This window comes from Sinocyclocheilus grahami, unplaced genomic scaffold, assembly GCF_001515645.1.
Source record: "Sinocyclocheilus grahami isolate Dianchi unplaced genomic scaffold, SAMN03320097.WGS_v1.1 scaffold21.1, whole genome shotgun sequence".
Taxonomy (NCBI): domain Eukaryota; kingdom Metazoa; phylum Chordata; class Actinopteri; order Cypriniformes; family Cyprinidae; genus Sinocyclocheilus; species Sinocyclocheilus grahami.
The window spans coordinates 4244909-4266408 of NW_015505200.1; the positions used below are offsets into that span (position 1 = coordinate 4244909).

At 35.2% G+C, this 21500-nt stretch overlaps 2 protein-coding genes, 1 pseudogene and 4 gene segments (V, D, J or C); all 7 read right to left on the reverse strand.

Moving 5' to 3' along the window:
* Positions 1-117: 117 nt before the first annotated feature.
* On the reverse strand, positions 118-664 carry LOC107558488 (T-cell receptor alpha chain V region RL-5-like). The segment is given in 3 exon segments: positions 118-127; positions 222-549; positions 625-664. Coding segments are annotated over 3 exon segments (378 nt in total).
* A 1401-nt stretch (positions 665-2065) lies between these two features.
* On the reverse strand, positions 2066-2576 carry LOC107558500 (Ig heavy chain V-II region NEWM-like). The segment is given in 2 exon segments: positions 2066-2418; positions 2534-2576. Coding segments are annotated over 2 exon segments (396 nt in total).
* A 324-nt stretch (positions 2577-2900) lies between these two features.
* Positions 2901-3438, reverse strand: LOC107558511 (Ig kappa chain V-VI region NQ2-6.1-like; annotated as a pseudogene).
* A 753-nt stretch (positions 3439-4191) lies between these two features.
* Positions 4192-5822, reverse strand: LOC107558522 (uncharacterized). The gene is made up of 3 exons (XM_016242179.1): positions 5783-5822; positions 5380-5707; positions 4192-4468 (listed from the first exon to the last, which is right to left on the reverse strand). Exons 1-3 carry the CDS (start codon positions 5820-5822, stop codon positions 4192-4194), a joined length of 645 nt encoding a protein of 214 aa, XP_016097665.1.
* A 3082-nt stretch (positions 5823-8904) lies between these two features.
* On the reverse strand, positions 8905-10936 carry LOC107558532 (uncharacterized). The gene is made up of 4 exons (XM_016242186.1): positions 10874-10936; positions 10406-10724; positions 9616-9846; positions 8905-8923 (listed from the first exon to the last, which is right to left on the reverse strand). Exons 1-4 carry the CDS (start codon positions 10911-10913, stop codon positions 8905-8907), a joined length of 609 nt encoding a protein of 202 aa, XP_016097672.1. The 5' UTR covers positions 10914-10936.
* A 7854-nt stretch (positions 10937-18790) lies between these two features.
* On the reverse strand, positions 18791-19324 carry LOC107558541 (T-cell receptor alpha chain V region CTL-F3-like). The segment is given in 2 exon segments: positions 18791-19164; positions 19285-19324. Coding segments are annotated over 2 exon segments (414 nt in total).
* Positions 19325-20645: 1321 nt separating this feature from the next.
* LOC107558546 (T-cell receptor alpha chain V region CTL-L17-like) lies at positions 20646-21169 on the reverse strand. The segment is given in 2 exon segments: positions 20646-20983; positions 21130-21169. Coding segments are annotated over 2 exon segments (378 nt in total).
* Between the last annotated feature and the right edge of the window lie 331 nt (positions 21170-21500).

Consider the following 21500-nt stretch of genomic DNA (forward strand, 5'->3'; position numbering starts at 1 on the left):
CCATTTTCATTGAACTTTGATATTATACTTATATTTATATTATACAAATATACCAGGAAGCATCACAATTGATTTGACTTGTATCGATCCTTGTGGATTCATTAAGATATGCTTGTGTTACTGATGGCTGATTCAATCACAGAAATAATACATACTGTAGAGTACATGTGTTTGTTAAGCATTGATTAAAAGCATGACATATATACAGAAAGATTATGTACAGAGGAAAAGGGTTTCCTGTCACTGTGGGCCGCAGGGCACAGTAATAATGTGCAGAGTCTGATACTTTAGCAGGGCTGATTTCCAGTTCCATGAGCTTTGTGTGTTTGTCAACTTTAGCAGATAACCAGTGGGCTGATGGATCTTCTTTAACTGGATCTCCAGATTCAGTCATGGAGAGAAGGAGTTCTGGTTTGGATCTTTGATACTGACGATACCACAGTAGATTATAAACAGCACCAGTGTAGTTGCAGGAGAGAGTAACACTGTTACCATCTTGAGCTTGTTTTTCAGAACCATGAGATGTTATTAGATCACCAAGAGAGTCTCCTGAAAAAAAGACATACTAAATTCACTGTTGTGATCAGAAAAGAGGTGGTGAGAAATAAAATAAATGAGTCTTACCTGCAAGTACTGAAAATATTACAAGTGCACAGAGCAGCATGATGGAATGAAAGACAAACTCAGATGTGCTTTTTCCTGACTTGAACACAGTGTTTTAAGCCTGGAGCTCCACCCTGTGGCAAGATTTGACTTTCCATGACGAGTGTTGAGCTGATTGTGTGCATGAGGGAGACAAGAGAAGAATGCCCTCTTTTGGGTGAAAAACCCACCCCATTTAGATCTTCATGAATCATAGAGGATGACGGATATAAATCACAGTATTTGTATGTTTACCCTCTGATGATGACTTCTGCCAAGATAGAAGGTTCTTATGTGCATCTCTCTTAAATCTGTTCTCTAGATTTACTTAGACATTAGTTTGTGGAAAATGCAGTATGATAAAAATACAGATAAAAATTAGAAAACATAAAAAAAAAAAAACTATTGAAGATTTCATACTAAAAAGACAAACTAAATTGTGTTATGCACATGGAAATGACTGTAGCACATAATAATCTGAACATATATTTCACATTTCCTATCCATTTTAATTTCAATTAAACATTGGATTAAAGCTTTCCATATAACTTAAACAATGGGGTTGGATCATTCATTGAGGTGACAAACTGAAGTATAAAATCAGTAACAGTACAAAATGACTGGAATCAGAGTTTTTGTACAGTGCTTCTGGGCTTTCTGTCACTGTGGGCCTCAGAGCACAGTAGTACAGAGCAGAATCTGTCACTTCAGCAGAAGAGATTGTAAGATTCACTTGTTTCTTCTCTTTTGAGTCTTTTGCTGACAGACGAAGAGAAGGCTCAGATGCCTCTGAATTTTCATTTACAAGTATCAGGAATTCTGTTCTAAATCCCCCAAAATTTCGATACCATTGCAGGTCATATACAAGACCACTGTAGTTACAGGACAGAGTCACATTGGCACCTCTGAAAATGTGTTTTTCAGAAGACGATGGCTGTATTGTGTCAGCAAAAGAATTTCCTGTATGGACAAAATGCATACAATTGTATGAATTAAATTGATGCTAAGTAACCTGTTCACAATGTGATACAATTTAGTATATAAAAAAATATATTTTTAATAAAATATACAATACAATAAAATAAACAATACAATTAAAAAAATAATAATTTACCTATGAATAATGACAGTGGTGTCCAACAAAACAGAAACATGATGGTTTCTGATGAAGAGTGATTGTAAAACTATCAAAGCAGGATGACTCTAAATGAATCAGCCTTTCACACATTCAAAGACTTTGTGAATTTGCTCCACCCTCTGGCTGAGGCTTTATCTTCTTCCCTGATGGGCTGTTTTTCTCTCAAAATGAAAAGACCTGACAGTGTTTCATTAGATTTAAAGAAAAAAAATTAACTGTTGCAACGGTGATTTATTGTGCATGATTAGCTGGTGTGTCACATTTTTTTGTTTAATGTAAGATGTGTTAAGGTATTAAGTTTTTGTACGGAGCAGGTGGGTTTCCTGTCACTGTGGGCACCAGGGCACAGTAGTACATGGCAGAATCTGTCTCTACAGCAGAGGAGATCTTCAGATCCACTTGTTTGTTGTCTTGATTAACTGCAGCAGTAAATCTGGGTGGTCTGTCTTCACTCATAGCTCCATGCTGGAAGATGTACAGGAGGAACTCCGGTTTGGATCTGGGATATTGTCTGTACCATTGTAAATTCTGTACAGTAGCTGTATAGTCTTTGTAACTGCAGGACAGAGTAGCACTGTCACCAACACGTCTATATTCATTCAGTGACAAGGGTTTTATTGCATCTGCCTCTGTGTGACCTGGTAATGGAGAGAAAAGCCTTATTAGACTGTAATTAAATGGTAAAACATAGTAGCAAATAAGTAAAAACGTAACAGCCTAGATTGGAGAATTTTTTTTACAACTTTATCTTACCAATACACATCCACAAAAAACTGAGGAGAGTAAAAATAATCATGACCGCAGAAATCTGAAGAAGAATCTGAGAGACTTGAGTATCATTCAGACTAGATGCCTTTGAATTCTGATATCCTCCCTCAGATTAAAATGCTCCAACATCTTGATATTAAGCTCCGCCCTATGGGAAAGTTATTTAGTTTAGCCTGCTTTTTTATGGTGTCTTTATATTCAAACCTGTTAACATGACATTTAGCAGTCACTGCATACTCAGAGGTAAACCGTTTTTTTTCATAATGTTATGAAGATTCCAGCTTTATCAATGCATAAATGATTCAAGTGAAGTCATCACACTTTGATTTGTTGAAATGTTTAGAAAAATTGGTTAAAATCTGATGTTGGATCTATGTCTGCTGCTAATGATGTTTTTGTACAGTGTTGCAGTGTTTCCCATCACTGTGGGCACCAGGGCACAGTAGTACAAAGCAGAATCTTCCATTTCTGCCTGAAAGATGCTGAGATTCATGCGTTTATATACGTTCATCAGCCACAGATGAAAGTCGAAGTGCAGGCTCCGACCGGCCATTGAGCTCAGTGACAAATATAAGGAACTCTATTCGAGATCCTGGATATTGTCGATACCACTGCAGTGTGTTAACTCCTCCACTGTATTCACAGGAGAGGGTAACATTGTCTCCTGCTATCATGTGCTTCTCTGGGACCAGTGGGTTTATTGTATTTGCGTCAGCATTCTCTGTGTAGAAGAATAATCAAAGATTATAAATTATTCCTTTGGGCTAAATTAAATTAAGATGCATACATGTAGTTCACACTGAATATATAATAATCGGATAAAATATATATATAAAAATCAATAACTGACCTTTGAGCAGAGAAATGAAGATTAAGATCAGGAACAACATCTTACTAATAAAGAGACAAAAATGACTGTGAGAATCAATTTCCTCCTAAAACTAAATATAGCTGGAGCTGGGTAATATAAAACATGAATCCTGTAGCTCCTCCCTCTGGCAGAATATGTATAAGAAGAATAAATTATGATTGTTTAAGTGAGCAATAGGTGAAATGATCTTTACGGAAGTATTTCAGCTATCTCAGTTCAGAATGAGTCTAAAGTAAAAATTTGCATATGCTAAAATATCCATAAAATACTTGACGACAAGGTGTCAGATTGACTAGTATACTGGAATATGTAGTTCAACAATACCTGGAATATCATCAGTAACATTTACCTTTAAAAAAATCTTGCAAGCAAGAACACTGCATCTTTGATGCAAGCTCTCTTTTTATAGTAACATTGGGAACAACCTATTAGATTAACCAACGTAACCTGAAACAAACTGACAATATCTTGCAGATGAAAATCAGTCTCTGACTTTTGAGCAGACAAATTAACATCAATACAGACAATTAATCTGCACGTAAGACAAAACTTGCATCAGGACATCCACTCCGTAATGACTGAAAAAGAATATGCACACAGCGCCACCTTCTGGCAAAACGTATATACTATTTCAATAATAAGGGAAATGCAAACCTTTGACTATATTGAATGTATATGTTATATGACTTGTCTCAGCAAAATTACAGACTATTGTGATGATGCACTGGCCTTTGAGACAGGATGAAGTAAGTGTTTGAGGCTTCATCTTTCTTTAATGATGACATGGGAGGTTTTTGTAGGATGCAGTTAGATTTCCTGTCACTGTGGGCCTCAGGGCACAGTAGTACATGGCAGAATCTGTCTCTACAGCAGAGGAGATCTTCAGATCCACTTGTTTGTTGTCTTGATTAACTGTAGCAGTAAATCTGGGTGGTCTGTCTTCACTCATAACTCCTTGCGGGAAGATGTAAAGGAGGAACTCCGGTTTGGATCTGGGATATTGTCTGTACCATTGTAAATTATTTACAGTACCTGAATACTCTTTATAACTGCAGGACAGAGTAACACTGTCACCAACAAATCTATTTTCATTCAGTGACAAGGGTTTTATTTCTGCCTCTGTAATGGAGAGTAAAAGCCTAATTAGACCGTAATTAAATGGTAAAAAGTAGTAAGTAGCAAATAAGTAAAAGGTAACTGGTCTAGACTGGAGAGAAAAATAAAACTTTATCTTACCAATACATATCCACAAAAGACTGAGGAGAGTGAAAATAATCATGACAGCAGAAATCTGAAGAAGAATCTGAAATACTTGAGTATCATTCAGACTGGATGCCTTTGAATTCTGACATCCGCCCTCAGATTAAAATGCTGCTTCATCCTGATATTAAGCCCCACCCGCTGGAAGAAATCTTGTTTTGCTTGTATTTCTCTAATAAAGTCTTTATACTTAAACCAGTTCATGTGACCTGCGATTCAAAGTCTCTGCCAATGTGTATTAAAGAAAAGACATTAAAAAGATTGTAATACTTTTTTAAACTTTAGCTGAAAACAGTAATTGGTGCAGTTATTTCTCTCTCACATATCATTTTTTTTATTGCAAAATCACAATAATGATACAGAACAAACTGAATTTCGGAGATCTAGTTGCTTATTTTGACATTCTTAATGCAATTTTTCTTATTTAATTATTTTTCATATTCATGATAACACCCAAGTGGTCATCATTTCTTTTATCACAATTTTCATTGAACTTTGATATTATACTTATATTTATATTATACAAATATACCAGGAAGCATCACAATTGATTTGAGTTGTATCGATCCTTGTGGATTCATTAAGATATGCTTGTGTTACTGATGGCTGATTCAATCACAGAAATAATACATACTGTAGAGTACATGTGTTTGTTAAGCATTGATTAAAAGCATGACATATATACAGAAAGATTATGTACAGAGGAAAAGGGTTTCCTGTCACTGTGGGCCGCAGGGCACAGTAATAATGTGCAGAGTCTGATACTTTAGCAGGGCTGATTTCCAGTTCCATGAGCTTTGTGTGTTTGTCAACTTTAGCAGATAACCAGTGGGCTGATGGATCTTCTTTAACTGGATCTCCAGATTCAGTCATGGAGAGAAGGAGTTCTGGTTTGGATCGTTGATACTGACGATACCACAGTAGATTATAAACAGCACCAGTGTAGTTGCAGGAGAGAGTAACACTGTTACCATCTTGAGCTTGTTTTTCAGAACCATGAGATGTTATTAGATCACCAAGAGAGTCTCCTGAAAAAAAGACATACTAAATTCACTGTTGTGATCAGAAAAGAGGTGGTGAGAAATAAAATAAATGAGTCTTACCTGCAAGTACTGAAAATATTACAAGTGCACAGAGCAGCATGATGGAATGAAAGACAAACTCAGATGTGCTTTTTCCTGACTTGAACACAGTGTTTTAAGCCTGGAGCTCCACCCTGTGGCAAGATTTGACTTTCCATGACGAGTGTTGAGCTGATTGTGTGCATGAGGGAGACAAGAGAAGAATGCCCTCTTTTGGGTGAAAAACCCACCCCATTTAGATCTTCATGAATCATAGAGGATGACGGATATAAATCACAGTATTTGTATGTTTACCCTCTGATGATGACTTCTGCCAAGATAGAAGGTTCTTATGTGCATCTCTCTTAAATCTGTTCTCTAGATTTACTTAGACATTAGTTTGTGGAAAATGCAGTATGATAAAAATACAGATAAAAATGAGAAAACATTAAAAAAAAACTATTGAAGATTTCATACTAAAAAGACAAACTAAATTGTGTTATGCACATGGAAATGACTGTAGCACATAATAATCTGAACATATATTTCACATTTCCTATCCATTTTAATTTCAATTAAACATTGGATTAAAGCTTTCCATATAACTTAAACAATGGGGTTGGATCATTCATTGAGGTGACAAACTGAAGTATAAAATCAGTAACAGTACAAAATGACTGGAATCAGAGTTTTTGTACAGTGCTTCTGGGCTTTCTGTCACTGTGGGCCTCAGAACACAGTAGTACAGAGCAGAATCTGTCACATGATTAGAAGCTGGTGTGTCTCATTTTTTTGTTTAATGTAAGATGTGTTAAGGTATTAAGTTTTTGTACGGAGCAGGTGGGTTTCCTGTCACTGTGGGCACCAGGGCACAGTAGTACATGGCAGAATCTGTCTCTACAGCAGAGGAGATCTTCAGATCCACTTGTTTGTTGTCTTGATTAACTGCAGCAGAAACTCTGGGTGGTCTGTCTTCACTCATAGCTCCATGTTGGAAGATGTAAAGGAGGAACTCCTGTTTGGATCTGGGATATTGTCTGTACCATTGTAAATTATTTACAGTACCTGAATAGTCTTTATAACTGCAGGACAAAGTAACACTGTCACCAACAAATCTATTTTCATGCAGTGACAAGGGTTTGATTGTGTCTGCCTCTGTGTGACCTGGTAATGGAGAGTAAAAGGGTTTTTAATTAAATAAATTAAACAGTAACTACTGGTAAAAAGTAGTAGTAAATAAGTACAAAGTAGCAGGTCTAGATTGGAGAGAAAAAAATACAACTTTATCTTACCAATACATATCCACAAAAAACTGAGAGTGAAAATATTCATGACAGCAGAAATCTGAAGAAGAATCTGAGAGACTTGAGTATCATTCAGACTGGATGCCTTTCAATTCTGACATCCTCAGATTAAAACGCTTCTACATCTTGATTTTAAGCTCCTCCCTATGGGAAAGTTATTTAGTTTTTATACCTTATTCTTTAAACCAGTTCATGTGACCTGTGTTTCAAAGTCTCCAGCAGTGTATATTAAAGCAAAGACATAAAAAGTTTGTAATGCTTAAACTTTAGCTGAAAATATTAAATGGTGGAGATATAATTGCTCGTTTTTATTTTTTAATGTATTTTTTCTTATTTCATTTTTGTCATTCATTATAATTCCCAAGTGGTCAACAATTTTTTTTCTTTACAATTTTAATTAATATTCTATGTAGCAATTGATTATTATATGAGGTTAAATAACTGTATGAATAAAATAAGAATGAATTATAAAATGCTGTTCATTACTTTTTTAAGATTATTAGCATGTCACACTGCAGGTCCTATTGGTGGCCAGTTAAATTGTGATAGCTGAAATGCAGTATAAACGGAGAATCATGGAGGACTGTATATAAGCAAAAGCCTCAGTACAAGTTATTTATTCTTTTAAAATAATCATCAAAACATTGTTTTTGTACTGTGTTGCAAGCTTTCTTATCACTGTGGTCTGCAGAGCACAGTAGTAAAGAGCAGAGTCTGATACAGCAGCAGAGGAGATCTCCAGATCCACACGATTGTTATTATGGATGCTAGTGAACATATGTGGAAGAGGTGGACTAGCTGCCACTACAACTTTGGTGGATTTATCAATTAGCAGCAAAAACTCTAACTTCGATCCGGTCTTCTGTCGATACCAGTGGAGACGGTAAGCTGATTCATCGAAGGTACAGGATAGAGTAGCATTACTGCCTTCGTTTAAAGACACATATGCTTTATCTGAACTGATAGGACTCTTATTAGCTTCACCTGTAAAGTAGATGAACAATACATTACATTAATATAATACAATTAATAAAAGGTGTCAAAAGTCTGTGGCTTACCATAACTCAAAATAAATGTTAAAACAGAGCAGATGATGATCATTGTTGTATGTGGTTTGAATTTAATGATCTATAAGTAGGTGTATCAAGCTTCTTTGAGCTCTTCTGCTCTATTCCACATTAAGCTCCGCCTATCTATGGTAATATGTGTTGTATTGATCCTTATGGATTCATTGAGATGCTCGTGTTACTGATGGCTGATGCAATCACAGAAATAATACATACTGTAGAGTACATGTGTTTGCATCAATTAAAAGCATGACATATATACAGAAAGATTATGTACAGAGGAAAAGGGTTTCCTGTCACTGTGGGCCGCAGGGCACAGTAATAATGTGCAGAGTCTGATACTTTAGCAGGGCTGATTTCCAGTTCCATGAGCTTTGTGTGTTTGTCAACTTTAGCAGATAACCAGTGGGCTGATGGATCTTCTTTAACTGGATCTCCAGATTCAGTCATGGAGAGAAGGAATTCTGGTTTGGATCTTTGATACTGACGATACCACAGTAGATTAAAAACATCACCTGTGTAGTTGCAGGAGAGAGTAACACTGTTACCATCTTGAGCTTGTTTTTCAGAATCATGAGATGTTATTAGATCACCAAGAGAGTCTCCTGAAAAAAAGACATACTAAATTCACTGTTGTGATCAGATAAATGCAATACATTTTTAAATCAAAAGAGGTGGTGATAAAATAAACAAATCTCACCAGCAAGTACTGAAAATAATATTACAAGTGCACAGAGCAGCATGATGGAATGAAATAAACTCAGATGTGTTTTTTACTGACTGAAACAGTGATTTAAGCCTGGAGCTCCACCCTGTGGCAAGATTTGACCTTCCATTAAGAGTGTTGAGGGACACAGAAAAGAGAAGAACGCCCTCTTCTGGGTGAAAACAAACACATTTAGACTTTCACAAATCACTGAGGACTTGGACAGTATTTCTATTTTTACCCTCTGATGATGACTTCTGCCAAGTTAGAAGGTTCTTATGTATCCCTCTTAAAGCTGTTCTCAAGGTTTATACTTGGGCATTAGTTTATAGAAAAATTTAATAAAATAAAAAAAATAGAAAACATTAAGTTACTGAAACTTTCTTACTAAAGTAACAAACTAAAATTTTTGTTGTGCACATGGGAATTACTGGAGCACCTCATAATGTGAACATATATTGCATATTTATTCCATTTTAAGAAATTGAAATCAAACATAAAATTAAAGCTTTCTGTATAATGGAAACAATAGGGTTGGATTATTCATGGAAATTTTAAACTTAAGTATAAATTTAGTAACACACACATACACACACTAAAAAATGGTGTAGAAAAAATGTTCACTCAGATATTACTAGTAAATTTCAAAATTAATTACAAAGATAAAGCAAATAGCACATTGAAATTTTGAAGTAGAACTACTGAAGTAATAATCTTAATTTTATTTGCAATTTTGAGAAGAAAAAAAAAGTAACCGCGCAATACAAAATCATCCGACTGGAATCAGAGTTTTTGTACAGTGCTTCTGGGCTTTCTGTCACTGTGGGCCTCAGAGCACAGTAGTACAGAGCAGAATCTGTCACTTCAGCAGACGAGATTGTAAGATTCACTTGTTTCTTCTCTTTTGAGTCTTTTGCTGACAGACGAAGAGAAGGCTCAGATGCCTCTGAATTTTCATTTACAAGTATCAGGAACTCCGTTCTAGATCCCACATATTGCCGATACCATTGAAGACTGTATACAAAACCGCTGTAGTTACAGGACAGAGTCACATTGTCACCTCTGAAAATGTGTTTTTCAGAAGACAATGGCTGTATTGTGTCAGCAAAGGAATTTCCTGAATGGATAAAATGCAACTGTATTAATTAAACTAACACTAAAGGTAAGAAACTTGTGCACAAATGTATATACAATATAGCACATCAAAATAAAACAATTTTGTTTAGTAAACAATAATTAAATCATGAATTAAATTAGCCTATTTACCTATGAGTAATGTCAGTGGTATCCAACAAAACAGAAACATGATGGTTTCTGATGAAGAGTGATTGTAAAACGTATCAAAGCAGGATGACTCTAAATGAATCAGCCTTTCACACATTCAAAGACTTTGTGAATTTGCTCCACCCTCTGGCTGAGGTTTTATCTTGGCTGATGGGTTGTCCTTTTCTTAAAATCAAAAGACCTGTTTCATTAGATTTGGAAAAATAAGAACAGTTGCATCATTGATCTATTGTGTATGATTAGAAGCTGGTGTGTCACAATGTTTGTGTAATGCAAGATGTGTTCATGTATTATGTTTTTGTACAGAGCAGGAGGGTTTCCTGTCACTGTGGGCACCAGGGCACAGTAATACACAGCAGAGTCTTTGACTTCAGTAGAGGAGATCTCCAGTTCCACTTCTGTGATTTCTTTTTTAGCCATCGCTTTGAGTCGTAAAGTGGGTTCGGATGAAACGGCAGTCTCTGCATTAAAAATAAGGTACTCTGGTCTGGATCGTGGATATTGGCGATACCACTGAAAGCTGGGCCCATTGCCACTGTATTTGCAAGAGATAACAGCACTTTGTCCAACTAAAACATGCTTTTCTGGTAAGAGAGATTCTATTGTATATGCACCAGCACTCTCTGTAAAAGAAGAGAAGAGAAAATGTTTTAAAGTAATTTCTGTTCAACATAACTGTTAAATCTAAGTAATGCAGAAGAGAGTTACTGTAACATGTTCAGTCGACTGGTACTGATGTTAATGCAACAGTGAGCATTAAATTATTACTTACCCGTAAGCAGTGAAAATACAATAAAGACAACAATAATCATGGTCACTGTTCAGTAGACCGAAAGCTTGAAGTGTCAAACTCAACCTTGAGTCAGTCACATTTAGCTTGAGCTTGAGCTGCTGCTGTCTAACATCGGACTGCAGAGCTCCACCCTGTGGCAAGGAAGTGGGCAACAACAGACATCTTTGTGTTGAGGTTACAGTATGTTATATTCATGCTGTATTCATACATAAATTACATTTCTGTAATGAAAGATGTAGCTTATCAGGAATACAGGTATCTTCAGTGACTAAATATAAGATCTTCAAAGACAGCTGGATTAGAGTTTAGTACTGTAATATAGTGAAGCAGCTTCTCAGCTCAGAAGAGCACCCTCTTGTGGGTCAAACTTGAATGACTGTTTAAAACTTTTCAGCTTCATGATACAGTGAAGTCCAAAAGTCAGAAAATCTGGTACTTATTATGTAATTTAAACATGAATGAATGAATATGTATGTAATGAAAACTGTAAAACTATTAAACAAAAATTTTAAATAGCATTTATAGTAGTGGTCTCAGACTTTTGGACCCCAGTGTATATAATGTTGATGATAAGACTTACCTGTATATCACTGTTTCTTTGATGTGAAGATAATAGTGTGATGTGTTCACTTTGTTGCTGCTGTTTGATTGAAAGACAGTGGACAAATGTTTACACTTGTAACATTTTATTTAGTATTTTATTTAATGCAACATCAAGATTTCATCGCTGAGGTTTACAAATACATGTCAATTCAGATTTATTTTTTATCAAAGGTTTTTGTACAGTGTTCGCTGGTTTCCTGTCACTGTGGGCTGCAGGGCGCAGTAGTACATAGCTGAATCTGTTTCTTCAGCAGAGGAGATTGTAAGATGCACTTGTTTTAGGTCTTTTGTAGCTTTTGCTGACAGACGACGTGAAAGATCAGGTTCTGAATATTCTGTGACGAGAATGAGGTGCTCTGGTCGAGATCCAGGATATTGACGATACCACTGCAGATTATCTACGTTGCCACTGTAGTTACAAGAAAGAATCACTTGTTCACCTCTGAAAACATGCTTTTCAGAGGATAATGGTTGAATTATGTTTGCAAAAGAAATACCTGTAAAAAAAAAAAAAGAAAGAAATGCATGTTTATTAATAAAAAAGAAAACGGTTTAGCATCATAAACTCATGCATTATTTGCTCTAAAATTAAGTTTGTCCACATTTATTGGGGACGAGACCCTGAAAATTAGAATGTCTCTTACCGAAGAATAATGAAAGTGCCCAACAAAAGAGAAACATGATGGATGATCTTCAGAAAAAGACTGAAAATAATATAACAGTCAACTTAATGCACATTCACTGATTGTATCTTTTAATTTAAATCTAGTCTATAGATTTAATTCATATATAACAAATGTGAATTACTTTAAATTTTAAAAAGTACCTGTAAGAATTGCTAAAACTGTGAGAAAAAAATCAAAAAAAATCAACATCATGATAGGTGAAGATCATATACAAGATGAGCAACACAAGAGCCGAGTTCTCTCTCTGTGGAAATGTTTTGAACTACCCACCATCATAAAGCTCCACCCTGAGGACTGAGAAAATCTGTCAGTTAGTGGCAATATGATAAAACCATAGGTATCTTGACAACCTTAGTGTAGACATGAGAATATGTGTAGCCTATTAATTATTCTCTCAGCTAATGCTAACAGGGAACGTTCTCAGAACTCTGGCAAGGTTCTCTCAAAGTTATGAACAAACGTTTACTGTATCCAGTACCATTAATAGAACGTTGATTCAAAGTTTCCTGGTCTATAATGCTCTCAAAACATTAGCACAGAAGCATTATTTAGAAGCAAAACAGTCTTAGAACGTATTTTTAGTAGCCGAGAATTTTATGCTCACAGTTAAGCTATTCTTTTAGATTTAAAACTACTACTTTTATTTACACAGATTTTTGGTTGAGTTTTTGTCAAGTGTTTTATACATCCAAAGTATGCATGAGTTTTTTTTCTTTCTATATTTGAGATTGGAACTGAGACATATTACTGTGAATCACCACTTGATATGAAATATATAATGTAACAGATGACTCCGTTATATATACTGTCTTGTAGATACTAGGAAATAGCTTTTATCCTCAAAAATTGTAACAATGGCATGGAAAACTTTAAAAGTAGATTAATAATATTATGCTTTTGTATATGGGATGAGGTGAATCTGTGAAAACAGCATCTGTAATCCCAGATCTACTTGTCTAAGGTCTTGATGAACTTTGCCAGACAATTCACCTGGCAAATGAGAGAAAATTAGTCAGAATAAACTAGTTTACTTCATTAGCCTCTCAAAATTAAATTATTTTGAGTGCCCCCTCTGGCTGCCTGAGCATGTTTATTTGCTTATAATTTGAGCTAGCATGTTTTAGAGGTCCAACAGCAGATGAACAACTGTTTGCATAAATCAACAGCACCACAAATAAATATGCATGTTCATTTATTTTTATACAGTAGAAAGTGATATTGCACTTTTTTAACAGCAATGACTGTGCAACAGGATTTTGCATCGGCCTGTCGCAATAATCAATATATCGACTTATCGTGCACTATATGTACACGACCACAATACTTTTTGGTGACGCAATATATCGCCCATTATATTTACTTAAAAATTAATTTCACCATGTTTTGTACATTCCACTTGCGCCTGTGTCTTTTGCAGCTTCTCGTACATAACGTGATATAGTCATGAGATGCTCGTTCCAATTAAAAAATGCTTTTAAAAAACAAAGTTTCATCTGCAGATATGATCTTGTTTAGGGATTCTGTGTCTCTGTGCATACGGACATCTGACTGCTGAGTAGTGATTGTGTTTTTCAGCAATAGTGTGCACCCTTAATTTACAGAGAAAAGAAGGTCAGGGAAAAATCTGTAGATGGAAAAAATCTCCATACAAGTTCTTTGTGCATTTTTCTTTTTTTCTACTCGTTACTTTGCACTTTTTGTTAGAAAATGTTTATTTACTATTTATTCAGGTTTTTTAAGGTATACAATATTTTGATACTTAATTTCCATGATCTAAATATTCTTAAAAATGTAAAGTTTGTTGTCATTTGGAAGTGTGTAGGCCTTCTTGCATTATTATGCTGTTACATTATGATTATATATTCAGTGGCATAAAATGGTTTTTAAAATGACAATAATATCGCTTATCACAATTATTTCTGGGGCAATATATCGCACAACAAAAGTTGTTATCGTGACTATCGTAATTATCATAATAATAACAATAACATCAGTAGTTTGAACAGTGAGGGCATTTTCTGTCAATGTTAGGCTCTTAAGATACAGCAGCCATAGCTGACAAGATCCTACATCAACAAGGTTTGTGCATTTTTGTAGTTTTAGATGCACACCTAAATTTCCCTTTAAAATAAAGTAACCATCCTCCAGACCTGATATACTGCACATACCATAATAGAGACAAACCTCTGACAGTGTAATGGAGCCTGAGGTATATTTTCACCCCTACAAGTATACTGTACATTCTTCTGAGATGTCTGTGTTGTTTCCTTATAGAAAAAGTATTAATACATTCTAGTAAACAGAAGTTAATTGTATTAGAAAGATAAATGCCTTTCTGAACAGAAGTATGGATTAATGTAACATTTCAAACTGATAAATGAATACTTGCTAATTTGCTAATATTTTTTTGCTTAGATTTTTTTTAAATCACATTTTTATCAGTGTTAATGACCATGAATATGAATTAATAACCATTAATACCATCATTCTGTGTAACAGAACAAAAAAATTCCCATGTAGCACCAGGATCAGAGTGCACTGTAATCAAATGGGAGAGTCATATCTCAGGTTTTTGTACAGTGTTGAAGAGTTTCCTGTTAGTGTGGGCACCAGGGCACAGTAGTATATTACAGCGTCTGCCATCTCAGTTTTGGAGATCTCCAGAATTAGTTGTTTTTCATTAATTTGAACTTTAGCAACATAACGATCCTTCTGCTGTAGTCCCGACCTTTCAAAAGCTTGCAAGATAAATTCAGGTGCAGTTTTGGAAGACTGTCTGTACCACTGAAGACTGTTAATATTGCTTCCACTGTAGTTGCAAGAAATTGTAACCTTTCCTCCTTCTAAAACATGCTGTTTAGTAGAGCGGGATGTTATTGCATTTGCAAGAACAGTATCTGGAAAGACAATAAGAGAAGAAGATAACATTAATTCAGCATAAGTATGTATTTATGCAATGTATTTATATATGCTCAAAAAACAACAACATATAGCTTTGATATAAATATAAATCAATTACCTGTAAGAAGTGCCATGACTGTAAAGTAAAAGAACAGCATTGTCATACTGAGACTCAGGAAGAGCAAAAGCAGTCCTAACTTAAGTGCCTTCTGTATTTCTTTTGTAGTCCCACCCTAAGAATGACTCCCTGCTCTGTGCAGGAGACTTCCTTGTTCTCAAATCTAATTCACCTTTTTTTTAATTGCAAGAAAAGAAACAGCACCACATTAAAATACAACATGCTTGCAGTGGTAGAATAAATGAAGCAAAAACAAGAAAACAGTGATGAATAGATCAGCATTTAGATTTCTGTGGTAATTATCCATCATGCTATGCACTGAGGCTGACTTACTTCTGTACTGTTGACTTAAAATATCTACTGTACTGTATATTCAGAAAGTTGCGTGGTGATTTTTTAGATCATTATGAGAGCATAAGAACCATAACAGTTCTTAGTGCACAGCACCCTCTTCTGGACAAAGTGAGTGACTTGTGAGACAACAAACATGTTAATTTATTTATTTATTTATTTTGGATTACCAGGGTTTGGAAAGATATATTTAGTCTATGATGACATGACCTTAACTATTTCTGCCAACGTTACCAAATTTATGTTACATGCCAGGTTTTTGTACAGTGTTCTCAGGTTTCCTGTCACTGTGGGCTGCAGGGCGCAGTAGTACAGAGCAGAATCTGTTTCTTCAGCAGAGGAGATTGTAAAATGCACTTGTTTTAGGTCTTTTGTAGCTTTTGCTGACAGACGACGTGAAAGATCAGGTTCTGAATATTCTGTGATGAGAATGAGGTGCTCTGGTCGAGATCCAGGATATTGACGATACCACTGCAGATTATCTACGTTGCCACTGTAGTTACAAGAAAGAATCACTTGTTCACCTCTGAAAACATGCTTTTCAGAGGATAATGGTTGAATTATGTTTGCAAAAGAAATACCTGTAAAAAAAAAAAAAGCAAAGAAATGCATGTTTATTAATAAAAAAGAAAACGGTTTAGCATCATAAACTCATGCATTATTTGCTCTAAAATTAAGTTTGTCCACATTTATTGGGGACGAGACCCTGAAAATTAGAATGTCTCTTACCGAAGAATAATGAAAGTGCCCAACAAAAGAGAAACATGATGGATGATCTTCAGAAAAAGACTGATGACAAAGTCAGTGAAAGTAGAGAGACTTTGAATCACCATTTTAGTGAGAGAGCTCCACCCTCCGAGTCTTCATATTCTCTGATAAGTACTGTCTCTATGTGACGAACACTTTGTTGGATATTAGAAGACATTCGAAGAATATTATTTTGATATCATTATAAGTTTTAGAAAGTTTGCTAAAGATGTAAATAATGTATTCCTCCTCATCTCAGGTTTTTGTACAGTGTTGGAGGGTTTTCTGTTACTGTGGGCACCAGGGCACAGTAGTACAGAGCAGCATCTGCCACTTCAGTTTTGGAGATCTCCAGCTTCAGATGTTTTTTGTCCTTTTGAGCTTCAGCAACATGACGGTCCTTCTGCTCTGGACCCAAACCTTCCAAAGCTTGCAAGAGAAATTCAGGGGCAGTGTTGGGATACTGTCTGTACCACTGCCAACTCTTTATGTTACTTCCACTGTAGTTGCATGAAAGAGTCGCTTTTCCTCCTTCAAAAGCATTATTTTCAGAAGACATGGCTGTTATTGCATTCGCAAAAACACTCTCTGGGGAAAAAATAAGTCACAACAGAACAATTAGTGCACGTTCAGTAATTGTATCTTCATTATTATACTTTTATAGACATATATAGATATATTAACAAATATAAATATCAAATGTAAATGCCTGTAAGAAGTGCCAAAACGGTGAGATGAAACAAAACCATTATGACTGTTAGAGATCATATACAAAATAAGATTTGGGGATACAGGGCCTCCCACTGCTGTACCAATTCTCACCAAAACTCCACCCAAAGGATTGTGGGACTCTGTTGACTCTTAGAAATTAATAGTGGACACAGATATTTCACACAACAGACATACTGCATATTGCCTGTGCAGTTCTTTAAAAAAAAAAAAAAAGTTTTTATTAGAAAATGTTCTTATATTTACTGGTCATTGAAAACAACTTGTTGAGAACAAGTAAAAGCATCTGCATAATATGCATCTTAAATGTGTCATAAGGGCCTCTGTGAATTATGGAGAAGTGTGTTGTTACATGTTCATCATTTATCAACTATTTTAATTTGAGCAAATTTAAATACCTTTATAAATGAAGCAAAACTAAATAAACATTTTCCTATATATTATTTGAAATTATACATTTTATTTTCTTAGTTCATTACAAACAACTTATTAAACAAGTGAAGGCATCCATTAAATATGTTTTAAGGGCTCCTGTAAATTGAGGAGAAGTGTGTGGATGGTCTGCTTGCTTAGTTTGTAAAAGAAAATGTTATTGATGTCATTTATGACTTACACTTATGAGCTGTTACATTTATTGAGACAAATTATAATTGATTTTGCTCTATTTGTTATGCAAGACATTTGTAAGACAATTGAGTTCAAGAGAATATTTCATCCCCAAAAAGAGAAGAGAAAAATGTTTTAACTGTGACAAGACAGGACTTAAATCTTAAGTAAATAAAATATTTGTATGAGAAAATCTGTTTCCTCTTACTGTGGGCACCAGGGCACAGTAGTACACAGCGAAATATTTCCAAACAACTTCTGAGAACTTTTGGGTTGCACAAGGGTTGGAGGTACCACTCCCAAAGCTCCATGTTGATAGACTGTGATAAAGAACTCAGGTTTTGATCCGGCATATTGTCTGTACCACTGCACATTTAGCACTCTTCCAGTGAAGCCTTTGTAACTACAGGATAGGGTTACATTTCCACCTACAACAGTGCTAATAATAGGTGATAGTGGGAAGACTGCATTTGCCTCTGTGTCAACTAACAAAATAAAATAGCTTAGTTAGGGAAGCAGCTCAGCAGGAGTAATGAAATAAAATGACATGTGATTAAATTCCAAATTATTTATATTCATTTAAATGCATGTAAAATATGTTTGCATGAGTTAATCTCACCCAGGTGAATCCATAAACTAATACGTGTGAAGATAAACATAATGGTTGATGTGTTGGATGCCAAAATCAAGATGCCTGTTTCACCTCCACTTTTGTGAGATCCATTAAAAGGCACAAAGCTCCACTCTCTTGAGTCAGATGGATGTCTCTAGTACAGTATTTCCTTGTCCTAGTATCTTTGAGACCAGGGTCTGTCTTTTCACTATAGTATATATTTATCAACTTGTTTTTTCTTTTGTAGCTTTTGCTAATAGATGAAAAAGCATCAGTATTGCCACTAGATTTACAAGTAACAGTCTAATCACAAGAAATACATGATAGTGAAATCTATATGTTTGCTACAGCAAACTTCAGAGCATTTAGACATGCACATTTGTTTTTACCTGAAAAGCCCAATTTACAACTGCTTGACCTTCTGCTAAACTTTCCAGTTATGTACATTTTGTGGTTGCAGCATTATACAAATATATTTTTAGAGCATCATGCAATAAAGACACAGTCATATAGAGGTTTAATTCACTATTTAGTGTAGTTCATCAGGTTGTTTGTTTAGTTGTTTTCCCCTTAATTTGGTACAGTGTTTTGGGGTTTCCTGTCACTGTGGGCTGCAGGGCACAGTAGTACAGAGCAGAGTCTGATACTGAAGCAGAGGAGATCTCCAGAACCACACGGTTTTTCTCCTCATTTAATTTAGCAAACACTCCAGGTATTGGAGGGTCAGCTGGCTGCTCAAATTTGGCTTCACTAACCAAAAACAAAAACTCTGGTTTGGAGCTGCTGTATTGACGATACCACAGGAGAGAATCACTATTGTAAGTCCCGTTGTAATTGCAGACCAAAGTAATGGAGTCACCATTGGTAACAAGTTCAGACGAGGAGAGAGGAGCTATTCCTTCTCCACATGCATCACCTGAAACAGGCAGAGCATTGCAGCTTAATACCCATTCAACACAAATGATTATTGTTTGATGACTTACAGTATATTTGGGAAGTTTACTTAAGAATTCCAAATTAATGTCACATATCTTACCTGAAAAGAGAAGAATGAACCAGACACTGCATAGAAACATCATGGATCATCACAAGCAGCTCAAACTTTATACCTCACACAGACTCTGACTGAATTTGTGCACATTTCCTTTTTTGAACTGTTACACCAACTGAAGATTCAAATATTTTTTCATCTGAGTCTACACTGCCATCTGCTGTACATTTTATGCTATTACTTCACTGATTACTAATTAGTTTGTATTATTAATTGCAGTAGTTATTTAGGGACAAGTAGTCTGAATGATGTTGAAGGTATGTTTGATTTAAGATCCTGCTGTTTTCATACCAGGTTTTGTCAGTGCTACACTGTAAAAAAATTCCGGTAAAATTTACGGTAAAAAAACGGCAGCTGTGGTTGCCGGAATTTTACCGTAAAAAATATGGTAGCAACATTTTAGGTTTTTAGGTTTTAACTTAACTTTACAGTTAAATACCGCAATTTCATTAACTGATATGATGTTAATATACCAACCTATCAAAGTACTGAAAGCTGTTTTGTACCTTTGTAATACACTGATAACCAATAAATGCATGCGGTGATGAAAAAGTCACATGATGAACCAAAGCCCATCACAAGCAGCTTTTTAATAATAACAAGTATAGAAGGTGCACAGTGTCATTCACACAAACGCTAAACACCATCATGGTAACACACATGAAACTGAAATAATGCAATAAACATTCATTTAACAACATTAGGTGTAACACACAACCCTAATATACAAAACTGATAAGAAAAAACTAAGAAGAAAGTTATTTCAACAAAAAAAACATCAAATTTGAAATGTAACGCATGGAATTCTTTCTCACTTCCAAAAACGGTATACTACCGTAAAAGTAATGTCCAATACATGTAATGTCCAATACAGTTTTTCACCGTATATAGTAGGGGAATTTAGCGTTAACCATTTAACAGGTTTTTACTGTAGCATTTTTACAGTCTTTTACTGTTAAATTCACGGTAATTTTTTACAGTGTATATAGAAGAAACCTAAGCATCACTGCTGACAAAGCTACAGTGTGTTATGAGACGTAATACTGGAAATAATGCCACCATGTGTCTGCAGTAATTAATTTGAATCAATCAGCTGTGAGAGAGCAATGTTATTATTCATAATACAGAATATTTAGTTGGATATTTTAAAGGTTCTTTATTAGCATTTATGGTTCCATAAAGAACATTTAACATCTATGGAAACTTTCGTACAGAAGGTTCTTTATTGTGGAAAAAGGTTATTTTAATATTCTTGTCACTAAGAAAAAAAAATTTCTTTCTTTCTTTCTTTCTTTCTTTCTTTCTTTCTTTCTTTCTTTCTTTCTTTGTATTCTGTGTATTCCTCCTCATCTCAGGTTTTTGTACAGTGCTGGAGGGTTTTCTGTTACTGTGGGCACCAGGGCACAGTAGTATATTGCAGAATCTGCCACTTCAGTTTTGGAGATCTCCAGGTTCAGATGTTTTTTGTCCTTTTGAGCTTCAGCAACATGACGGTCCTTCTGCTCTGGACCCAAACTTTCAAACGCTTGCAAGAGAAATTCAGGGGCAGTGTTGGGATACTGTCTGTACCACTGCCAACCCTGTATGTTACTTCCACTGTAGTTGCATGAAAGAGTCGCCTTTTCTCCTTCAGAAGCATGCTTTTCAGTAAATAGGGGTGTTATTGCATTCGCAAAAACACTCTCTGAGAAAGTATAGATAACAGAAGAACAGTAATAATAGTGCACCTTCAGTAATTGTATCTGTTTGTTGATATGTTTTTATAGGGGTATATATTCTCCTAGCAAAAATATCGATATATGAACAAATGTAAATATCAAATTTACATACCTGTAAGAAGTGCCAAAACATTAAGGTAAAACAAAATCATTATGACTGAGAGATCATATACAAAATGAGATGTGGAGAAACACAGGACTGCCTTCTGCTGTACCCATTCTCATCAAGCTCCACCCAAAGGATTGTGGGATCCTCTGCTGATTCTTAGAATTATCAGTGATATTTCCCACAAGTGAAATCTGAGGAAATTGTCTTTCATTTCTTTCTTGCCGCTGCAAAAAATAAATAAATAAATAAATCATTTTTTATTTGTTTTGAATCTTTTTTATGTACAGTACATTGAAACCAACACATTAAAATGAACAAGTAAAGGCATCGACATAATATCCATCTTAAATGTATCATAAGGACATTGTGAATTG